Genomic DNA, 11685 nt, shown 5'->3' on the forward strand with positions numbered 1-11685 from the left:
TAACGATTTGTGTTATAAAAAAAGATGGCAGTGCTGAGAGAAATAACCTTTATTATATGATGATTCTGTCCAACCATTATGTATTACAAGACAAAACATTTTTATATTATACTACCCTCTGACACAATTTTTAGGGTCCTTTTTATACAATCTGCTAAATTATAATGGTAGAATTCCAAGAGAGCTAGCGCAGTGATTTCTGCTGACATTTTGTGTTCTTTCTTTTTATTTACTAAAAAAATCCTATTCCTCTAAGATACGAACCCACAACCAACCATTCAGAAAGTAATTTGCATTGCCAACAGCACTCCTGACATGTTCAGATGAAGCATACTCTGGTTTTATACAGTTGAATGAATATAATTTAACAAACCAAATTTTAAACAGATGTTAGCATCACACAACAATGCAACAACAAAACTAAGTTAAAATTTGTTTAGTTTTGATGTCTTTACTTGAAGCTAACCTAAAATAGGAACTGATATCTTCACCACAAACTTTTACACTGTAATGTATATTAAATCCAAATTTATGTTGCAGAAAATAATACCAGATTTTAGTTGCAAAATAAATTATGTCCTGTTAATTAAAAACATAAAATTGATAAATATATTTTTAGAATAAAACATTATCTAATATGTATTTAAACTTACCTTTAGTATTTCTTGATCTGGTACTGTAACTAAATCAGCTTGTAATCTCACTGAGAGGATTTCATCTCCATTTTGCTCAAAGTAAACTATATGATGTGGCATACCATCCACGTTAATGGTAGGGAATTCTATCATTAAGTACAAGTATTCAGAGGACCTCTTCTCTTTTTCATTTACTACTTCTAATTCTCGGAAAGTGAGTCTGTCTAACCAGTCGACCTGAATAGAAAAAGTAAAAGTGGTTATGTAAGTTAATATAAGTAACAAAGAATGTTTTCAATTCAATTATCACTCAATATGACAGATCATCATCAGTTATGCAATACTATAGATACACAACCATCTCATTTTATTTGAATATGTTGGTCATTTGACAGAAAAATGTTTCTACTGACACATTTTTGAGAAGTTAGTGACTACAAATTTGAAACTACCTCATATAAATTGGAAAAAATTGTTTCTGGAAGATTTAATGGTTTGTCTTCAATTTACTACTATTTGACAAGCTGTAAGTAGAGCGAACTTACAATTATGTTGGCTTATTGTAATACTTCTATTGTAATCTAAGAATAATAAAGAGAGAAAATTCAATATTCCCCTTCTGTATTTACTTAAAAACATATTAGAGCAGTAATTATTTGACTACTGGTGTTGATCTAAATCTTAAGTATTCACACTTAAGGGTTAAAAATAATGAAACCTAGAGATATCAATTTATATGAAATAATCTGATTAAAATAAAATCTAGTTCTAACCTTAGTGATGTAACCATTTCTATGTTTCTTGGCTAGCTTAGCCAATCTCTGCATCTGTTCTTTACCATTTTTGGTTTTTCCAGGGGTAGATGTAGGGAAATTTCCATCAGCTTCCCTGTTTGGCCACACTCTTAAATCCAACATACCCTGCAACAAAAAGTCAGAATTGAGACAATCAGCATAAGTTTTCTTAAAACTTAAAATATACAAAAAAATACAACCAGATTAAAATATAATGGTGTGAAATACCAATATAAATAAACATCAAATGTACTACTTTTTAATTATTCGAATTCAACATGAACAAACTGTATCAGACAATGTGTTCACAGTTATTCACATTTATATCAAAAACATTGTGAATGTCTTATAAAAAGAAATCAAGTTGCTTACCTGTCTAAACACGCTATGTTTACTAAAAAGAGAGATTGTGGTACCTCCAACAGGACAAAGTCTATTGGGCCCAAAACAGTCATAAACAGTTAGAGCCAGCTGAGCATTTCTTGGCAAATCATTATACTGAACTGGTAAAGTTAACCATTCATTCCAACTGTAAAAAAAACAGTACTCAAATAAGAAACAAAAGTTATAAAGATGTTATTAATATTTTACTTACTTCCATCTTTGTGTGAAAGCTTTGTAAGAAGTAGTAACAGGTAGGGCCAGGGGTTGATTGTTATCAAAGATTTGACATGATACTACTAAATCGGCACAACCATCTTGATACAAACCAGAGTACTTTAACATAGGGTCCTCCAAAATTTTAGTATACTCAGGTTTGTGTCTTTTTCCTTCCAAAGTACCACTAAAAGAATAAAAAAATTATTGGTAATATAAAACAATTAATGTATTTAAAACATTAGCCATTTTGTAAAATCATACATTTTAATTTGGATTTTGTCCGAAATTGAAGAACTATAGACAAAGTAAAATTTATCATTTAATTCCTCCATGGCTATTTGTTTTGGTTAATCATCTGTGTGTGAAGGAAAGACATAGAATGACAGGTACCTAGTTGACACTTAAATGAATCCAAAGAAACAAATATTTACCCGAAATTTTTTGTTCCATCTTTGACATTTGCGGCTATAATCAGCTTGTACTTTCGGTAAACTCAACTTTTTCATTTATTTATGATTGACAATTTCATGTTTAAATTCTGATTGAAATACTCTTAATATTCTAAGATCTTAATTTATCGGCTAACTCTTAAGTCTATGTCAATCACAATATTTAATAAGAAATATTTTAATTTATTAAAAACATTTAGAATATCTAAATATGTTATTAAAGAAGTAAATTAAATGGATGAATTATTACAAATTGTAGTTATTTATGTTTAAATCAAATTTATTGTCAAACGCATTCCTACGCGAGTCAAAAAGTGGAAGAATAAAAAGAAGTTCTCTGACACTGACACACGACTTCTGTCAATAATTTAATTCATTTTTGCGCGTCTTGTGTTGGTACTATTGACTAGTCGTATACAGGTAAATTATGGCGGACGAAAAAGATGTGGTCGAAAAAACGATTGCCGAAGACTTGGTGGTTACCAAGTATAAAATGGCAGGAGAAATTGTTAACAGTGAGTTTAGACTGAAGATATATCATATAACAAATTATTTTGTTGGTTGTGTTAATTTTTAATTTATTTAATACACATTTATAATGTGAAGCCATATGGAGCTTGGTTCCCGGTACTGAAAACCACATGGTTCCATTTTCTTAAATAAACATCAAGAAGTTGTATGGATAGTATAGAGTCACAAATAAGTTATTTAGTGTAAAAGTTCAGTGGACAATGTGCTTAACCTGCCCTCTTATTTTCACAAAAATTTTTATATAATCCTTTGTTCAACATTAGCTCTTATAATATTTAATTTCAGGAGTACTAAAACAAGTAATAGACAAATGTATACCCGGTGCATCCATAAGGGAAATTTGTGAATACGGAGACCAGCTACTGCTTGATGAAACTAATAAAGTTTTTAAAAAAGAAAAGGAATTGAAGAAAGGCATTGCTTTTCCGACTTGTGTTTCTGTAAACAACTGTATATGCCATTTTTCTCCTGTTCCAAGTGAATCTGATTTAGTTCTAAAGGAAGAGGATGTGGCAAAAGTGTAAGTTATCAATTACAATGTATTTCACCATCAGAAAATTATATCATTTAAATATTCACTGCAGTGGTAGTTAATGAGACAAAACATTTGTAGTTAAGATCATTTCTTTTTTTTTTTTAAATAAAGAGTTTTCATGATGAATCTAAAATCCAATTGATCCTACTGAGAAATATTGATGTCATTTTATTTAACTGAGTAAAAATTACATATAAAAATCATCAAACATGTTTTAAATAGTAGAATTACACAAATATTCATTTTTAGTGACTTGGGAGCTCACATAGATGGTTTCATAGCAGTGGTGGCTCACACAATAATTGTAGGTTCATCTAGTAACAAAAAGGTCACTGGAAGAAAAGCAGATGCCATCCTTGCAGCACATTATGCTTCACAGGCTGCTCTTAGGCTCCTAAAGCCTGGAAATGAAACATATGCCATCACAGAAGCTGTACAAAAAGTTGCTGAATCATATAAGTGCAAACCAGTTGAAGGTATATTATGTTTTCTTTGGTAATTTAGTTATTTGTAATGTTGTAAGCTAATCTTTCATTACAATGCAATTACCGGGTATCACATAAGTAAACATAGGGTATTTAGACATTGGTAGGTTAATATTCAGCAGTTAAACAAAAATTAAAATATCTAAAATCTTCATAAAAGCAGTATTTGTTACTAAAATGTATATAAGAGAGTTATAAACTCTTTACAAACTATTTACTAAAATTACACCTAGAGGCTCTAAAAGTTAGTAGACCTAAAAAAAGTGGAATTACTTATTGAGAATTAAGTTTGGGAGTTAGGTCTGAAACTGTAGAGTATACTTCTGATTACTAGTAGTTGATCATGATTGCACATTTCAGATTGATAACTAAAACTACTCCATTAAATACAGCTTTGTAGTTTATTTATTGCCTTCATAGAAAATACATTTTTTAAATGATGATTAAAAATTAAAATTTCCAATTGATCCTTCTGAATGATCAATGACAGACAAACATAATCTGACTGCTTCTGTAGTTAAAATATAACTCAAAAGCTTTTGAAACTTTCTAAATTGTTTTAACTTTAAAGGTATGCTTAGTCATCAATTGAAGCAATTTAAAATTGATGGTGAGAAGACTATAATTCAAAACCCCAATGACGCCCAGAAAAAAGAACATGAGAAATTTGAATTAGACAAACATGAAGTATATGCTATGGATGTTTTAATCAGTACAGGTAAGTTTAGCATTTTTTAGCAGTAATTGCAGTCTAATTCACTGGAAATATGCAATTTTTACATAGTTTTTATCTTTTATAAATGTAATACTGAAGTTTTTGAAAAAAAAAGTCAAATTGGACAGATAAATAAGAACTCATTGGTAATATTGTTGTATATGGTATTATATATTATTGACTAAACTGTATATGTATCACATCTCTTTTACAATCTTTATAATAGCTTATAATTTCAGATCAAAATGCAAACATTTGCAATTTAAAAGCATAAAATTAATTCTGATAAAAATTATTTTGTACACATTTTAGCATGTTTTCATAATTTAAATATTTTTAAAGGTGAAGGAGTAGGAAAAGAAGCTGACACCAGAGTTTCTGTCTATAAGAAAACAGATGAAATCTATCAATTGAAACTCAAAGCATCAAGAATGTTCTATACCGAAGTGAGGACAAAGTATGGAAATATGCCTTTCAATTTAAGGAATTTCCAAGATGAGACAAAGGCAAAAATGGGAGTTGTTGAATGTGTAAAGAATAAGTTGATAGAACCTTTTCAAGTCTTATATGAAAAACCAGGTGAGAATTTTTTCAAAATGATCAATATAGATAATTATAAACATTTTTAATGAACAAAATTTTTGATATTTATCTAATTCTAGGAGAAATTGTGGCACACTTCAAATTCACAGTTCTGTTAATGCCAAATGGGCCCCATAAAATCACAGGACTGCCCTTGGACCCTGAATTGTACAAATCAGAACATTCAGTAGTCGACCCAGAACTTAAATCAATCCTCAACAGTTCCGCCAACCCTAAGGCTGCCAAAAAGAAAAAGAAGAAGTCTGAAAGTTCCTCGGATCCACAACCAATGGAAGTTGAAGCAGCTGCTTAGAAGGATCACTACAAAAATAAATGAATTTCAGATTTTTATAAATGCTTTTTCATTTCACATTTCGATTACCAAATGGTTTGGTTACACAGAAACCAAAGGTATCATCTACTCTATCTCACTGGCCAATTGCCTTGTCAAAGGACTGTGTCCTTTTTGTACAGTTTCTATTTACTAATAAACCACAGGCAGTTTTGTAAAATTTTACACTTACTAAAATAATTCAGAAAGTTTCTCTTTTTTGTCTCTAAATCATCTTGTATCACAGTATACCAGATAGACAGTAGTAGTTTTGATTCTTAATATTTTATAGTTAACGAGAACTGATGCCAGCTAAAACATTATTTTGCTATCAATTACATAACTTGGAAGTATATGTTATGAACGACAATATTTTTACATACATGTGATGTGTGACAGTTTCTGCCCAATTGTTTGTATTGAACTGTAGATTCATAAAAATATAATTTTTACATGTTTTGTCTGTCAATACAGCATTGTGTCATAAGGATCAGAACAGCTGGCAAATTTATAGGTCATAAAACAAATTAAATAAAAAGTGGAAGATCAAGCTAAAGTATACACATGGTTGTAGTTCCCCCGTTCATACAATATCCAACAAAATAGCAGAAATTAAAAAAAGTTGATGACTGATTGATAATGTGAAGTTCAGAATGAAATTTATGATTAATTACTAAAAGAGTTTATGAAGTAGTTAATGATTTTAATGGATATTCAATGATGTATAAGTTGCAGATATCAATTTCAAGTCAGTGGTAGTTCCTTATTACTATGGATAGTATTTTCTTTGCAGGATTTAAAGTTAATGCGTCTTATTAGTGAAAGTTGATGAAATGTATAAAATTAATGAATTTAAAGAATCATCTTAAATATGGATTGAATTAAGTAGATTTTTTCTGTTACTTCACCTAATGCATCAAAGAAACACTACTGTCTATTGGTTATATTGAACTATAACTTCTAATTTCTTATTTGATAAAAGTCTATGTTAAGATTAAGGATATATATTATTTAACCTGTTTACTGTTTCAATCTTAATATACAATTTGTTTAGCTCATAATCATTTTAAGTAGAAAATGCAAAAATATATAACAGTGTTTATCCATACTATTTTGTAAAATAATTACTTCTGATCTGGATGTTGGATAATTTTTTTAATATTCTGTTTGAAATAAACAGAAAATTATAAAATAAACTCTTTGATATTTTCTTAGCCGTATTTGAAGCTGAATAGCTTTGGATTTGGAAGTCGAAATGTCAAATAGAGAATTTATTTTCCTAAATAAACCATTTAACATTTACTTCCGCCTCTATTTAATTTCAATTAAAATTGGCTACATTTTGATTAGTTTAATATTAGTCTTTGGTTTCTGTAAATAATTTTTTTTAGTTTATACTAATTTTGTAACTAATTAATTTCAACAACCTGGCTGCAAAATTTGTTGGATGTTATCTATAAATAATCAGTATCCTAGCCTGAACGTATGACCTTGATAAGATTTTTTATCTTTAATAATGTAATAATTTTTAATCTTGAACTAGATAAACCCTTTTGTTTTTATTATTTAATAAAATAGTCGGTTAATCATCTTAAGATGTATGACACATTGTACTAAATTTTAGAATGCTGTAAAAAGCGACGAAAATAAATGAGGTATTTTGAATTCTTTAATTTTGGTTACTTATTATTAGGCGTGTGAAACTCACCCCTAAAATGATAGTGATTACTACTTGCAAGGTCTATCTTTATGTTTCTCTTTGGGGAAAAGTTAGTGACAACCCTGATGTATTTTCGAACAAAGAAGATTTATATGCAGAATTAAGTTTATGGAAACTGCATGTCATGTTGAGGATCCGGTCTATTTAGGTACTTGTTTTTTAAAACCGCCAAACCTAACAATCCTGCTTTACATAAATAAGTAGTTGGTAATAGTAGCAGAGTTTTTTAGCTTCACTAATAGGTGCCCCAGATAATTCTGGCAAATCATTCTTTCTCCCAATTTCATTTAAAAGTTCCTGTGACCTAAGGTTAAGAAACCCTGCATTTGCAGTGAAGTAAAAGTACAGAGCAGATAAAGAATTTCCTGGCTCTATTATAGATTGCAGTAGACCATAGCAGTGTGTTTTTCATAGTGTGACCCAGATATATCTTGCCTTTCTTCACAGTTGAAATAATTTGACATTGCTTGCTTTAAGTCTTCTCATGACTTCACTGTATGGCACTCGATCCTTCCAAGAGATACTCAACATTCTTCTATGGCTCCGCATGTTAAAAACCTTCAGTAACTTAAGCGATGCTTCAGTTAGTTTCCAAGATTCTAAGTCCTTAAACAAGAAACGAAAATATACAGCGCTGAGTCTTGATTTTATTAGCAAATAATTGATCTTAAAAATTTTGCTCATATAATAAACGCCTTTTGTATGCACAGTGTCTTTTGTCCTCTCCGGTATCTTATATTTGTGGCTTATATCCTAACAGCAAATATTACCACAACCGCCAAGTAGCAGCAGAGAATCTACAACGACCCAATTGGAAGCATTTAGTACAGTTTCGTGCGACTTCCAGTGTAGTGACTTCAGGTATTTGTTACTAAGGTGACATTGTTTAATTGTCTGAGAGGAATACATCAGGATCGATTCAATGAAAATGGCACCAACCCAAAACGTTGACTGGTCGCCAGGAAAGAGGCCAAAGCAATTATCCTTTGAGAAGAAGGTTACATATGTCAAGAAATAGCAAACAAATTGGGTGGTGGCGCCACAAAATCAGGTGTAATAAAAGTTTGTAAACGTTGTCATAACACTGGAACGACAAAATCAGCAAAAAGAACAGCCAGAAAACCGAAAGTTGTCAATATGATGAGCGTAGAGTATGCCGACTTTCTTTAGAAGATCGTCGCAGATCCGTCAAAGAAATTAATGCTATTATCAAATCAACTGGCTTATAAATGTCGGACCGCACTCCTAGAAAGAAGCTGTTCCTGGACAAAAAACAGACAAAACGCATTGATTGGGCTTTGGCACACAGAGGGTGGACAGAAGAACAGTGGAGTAAGGTAATTTGGAGTGATGAAACCAGAATCTCGATCTTTGGGAGTGACGGAGTGAAGTTTGTTCGCCGCCTACCTTCTTTTGTCCCAGTGTACTATGGTCACTATGAAGCATCCTGTGAGTGTCATGGTATGGGCTTGTATGACCACTCATGGAGTTGGAGGTTTAGCAATAATAGTGGACAATATTAATGCAAAAAAATCAGGAAGAGATACAAGCCAAACTGCTTCCAAATATTAGAGATTTGTTTGAAGGGGATGCCCACCAATGCATCTTCCAGCAGGATGGAGCGGCTTGTCATACGGTTAGGACTTCCATGAAATGGTTGAGAAACCATGACGTTACTGTCCTGACTTGGCCTGGAAATAGTCCCGATCTAAATCCAATAGAAAATTTATGGTCAATGCTGAAAGTGTTAATATCACGCTGAAACAAGAGAGAACTGATAGAGCCATTATTCAAAACTGGTTTAGGTTATCCCACCAAATACTAATTTTCTTGATAATAACCATTGTACCATTTTTTTAAATATATCTACTACATAACAGCTATTGTTTTATTTATTTTTAGAGTGTTTTTCCCCTTAAAATAGATGTTAAATATTAAGTAGAAGCATCAAATGATGCAATAAAATTATAGATAAACTAATAAATAAGTCTTGTGAAAAAGAGGAATGCTGATAACAAAACTAAAATTTTTTTAGTTTTGTTTTCAGCATTTTGGCCACTACTGTATTAGCTTCAGCAACTTGGTTGTTGTATCGTCTGGACTACAAGCTTTCCTAATTTTAGCATTTTTTAAAGCGTGTTCTACCTCTGCTTTCATAATTTCGGGGCCATCGGCACAATTTTGATAAGGATTCGGTAATATTATTTCTGTCATCTTCAAACAACTCTGCCATTCTCTTTCTATTTCGTCCGCATTTACAATAATGTTGTTGTTATTGTCAACTAGTACAGAGGAAACTCGTTTTTTTAAATATGTTGTCTATTTCTTTTACTTTTTTGTGCTCATTAAAAAAGTTGTCCCTAGATATAACATCCTAATTTCCTCGCACCTTTCTCTCATCCATTTTTCTTTGGCTAATTTTATCCCCTTTTAATTCTTCTCTGTAGATGTCTACAAAGATGCTAAAATACAGGAACTATAGAGGAAACTCTGACCATCATACAAAAAACAGTGAGAGAAATAAAAGAACAAAACCTGAAGAAAGATACAGAGAAACGGAAATCTTGGATAACCAATGAAATACTTGAACTTATGGATCAGAGAAAAAAACAAAGAGAATCTCCAAGAATATAAGAGAATACATACCATCGCTAGAAGAAAGATAAGATAAACAAAAAACAGAACAATGTCAAGAAATAGAGGAGTATCATAGTCGATATGATAACTTCAATATCCATCGAAAGGTAAAGGAAATAGCTGGAAAGTTCCGAAAACGCAACAGCGGAAGAATAACAGATAATGAAGGCAATATTGCCATAACCAAAGAAGATAAAAAGAAAGCATGGGAAGAATACTTGGAGAAACTTTTCCACGAACTTAGAACAATACAAGAACCCACCATTGAAGAAAATTCAGGTCCCTGCCAAAATCCTACCAGAAGAAATAACGGCAGGCGTCAGACAAATGAAGGATGGAAAGGCACTGGGACTTAATGAAATTCCTGCTGAAGCTATTAGATTCAGAATAAATAAAAATAATAACTGAAATATACAAGGCAGGAAAAATACCAGTAGAGTGGCTCAAATCGGAGTTCGTACCACTGCCCAAAAAATCAGAAGCAAAAATTTGTGAAGACTATAGGACCATAAGCCTAATGAACCATCTGCTGAAGCTGTTCCGGAAATGCGAGGAACAAATTTTAGCTGTGATGTTTTTGCATGCCTGATTGACTACAAGAAGGCTTTCGATAGAGTCAGGCATGAACAAATGATGGAAGTGCTGAAGAGGACAGGAATTGAGTGAGTGAGACAAGGGTGCATAATTTCACCACTGATATTCAATTTGTACTCGGAGCACATTTTTGAAGAGACTCTAAAAGATATTCTAAATGATGATCGCCAACGTTCGGAACGGGCAAGCACCCTAAGAAGAAGATATCTATATTCTGTTTCATTCGATTTTATAAATCAACGTTTTTCCATCAATTTCAAAATGTCTTCTGCCATCTATTGATTTTTCTTAATTAAGTTACTTCTATAATTATTGTTTGTGAAGATTTTGTTAACTTGGTGGTTTTTTAATTCATTCCATAGTTCCTCTGGATCTTCTAGTTGTTCTCCGATGTTCTTTATTCTATTGTTAAATTCTTTTTTAATGTTATCTTTTATGCTTAATCGTCAAAATTAAGTTTTTAATTTAAACCTGCTTTGTATAAATATATGATGACTAGAAAGGAATTAATGGAGAGTACTCGTGACGGTTCTTCCTTAACGCTCGCCTCAGCATTTTACTATAGAGAAAAGGTAATACCACGCCAGTGTAGTATCTTAAAAAATACTTCGTATAAACTTAGCTTTAAGAAATATGACAGAAGTAGAAGGAATGGTTCCCGCCAAGCGATAGAATTAGAGGTTAGCTTGGCTCCTTATGTAGAAGCTTAGATCGTAGTCAGTTTTGTATGTTACAATTTATTAATAAAGTACCAATTTAGAACCTATTTGTTTTCTGCTCTTCAGTCACAACAGCCAGTATAGAAGTTTAGCTTCAAAACTTGAAAATCAAAGCTAACCGCAGTAGGTTCACCTAAATATGATTTATTCTTACATATATGTTTTTGATTTTCAGATAGATTTTAACTCTTGCTGTCGGGCTTCTTTTGGGTCACGCCATAGCAATTTTCCCTTCCAACACGCTCATGCTCGTTTCCTAATTCTTCTTCGGTACTAGTCGAGGTCACGCCTGCATTATTTATTCCTATTCCATTTTAGTTCGACGAGAAGCTGTGGAACGGACGGTAATTCCCAGCGG

The 11685-nt window shown here is 31.7% G+C and overlaps 2 protein-coding genes across 3 annotated transcripts in view; one reads left to right on the plus strand and one right to left on the minus strand.

The window, feature by feature from the left end:
* Pi3K59F (phosphatidylinositol 3-kinase 59F) overlaps positions 1 to 2420 on the minus strand; it is a 57815-nt gene extending 55395 nt beyond the window's left edge. For both annotated transcript variants that reach the window (XM_072530523.1, XM_072530524.1), the window contains exons 1-5: positions 2291 to 2420; positions 2025 to 2213; positions 1802 to 1958; positions 1409 to 1555; positions 654 to 872 (exon numbers count right to left, since the gene is read on the minus strand). In XM_072530523.1, the coding sequence (XP_072386624.1) occupies positions 654 to 872; positions 1409 to 1555; positions 1802 to 1958; positions 2025 to 2213; positions 2291 to 2361 (783 nt within the window). In that variant the 5' untranslated portion in view covers positions 2362 to 2420. The remainder of the gene's footprint in view (positions 1 to 653; positions 873 to 1408; positions 1556 to 1801; positions 1959 to 2024; positions 2214 to 2290) is intronic.
* Positions 2421 to 2835: 415 nt separating this feature from the next.
* On the plus strand, positions 2836 to 7330 carry LOC140440193 (proliferation-associated protein 2G4). The gene is made up of 6 exons (XM_072530526.1): positions 2836 to 2993; positions 3295 to 3529; positions 3794 to 4020; positions 4601 to 4747; positions 5087 to 5323; positions 5407 to 7330. The coding sequence occupies exons 1-6, from the start codon at positions 2906 to 2908 to the stop codon at positions 5637 to 5639; spliced, it is 1167 nt and encodes a 388-aa protein (XP_072386627.1). The 5' UTR covers positions 2836 to 2905; the 3' UTR covers positions 5640 to 7330.
* The last annotated feature ends 4355 nt before the right edge of the window (positions 7331 to 11685 follow it).

Source organism: Diabrotica undecimpunctata, chromosome 4 (assembly GCF_040954645.1).
Source record: "Diabrotica undecimpunctata isolate CICGRU chromosome 4, icDiaUnde3, whole genome shotgun sequence".
In the NCBI taxonomy this organism is placed as follows: Eukaryota; Metazoa; Arthropoda; class Insecta; order Coleoptera; family Chrysomelidae; genus Diabrotica; species Diabrotica undecimpunctata.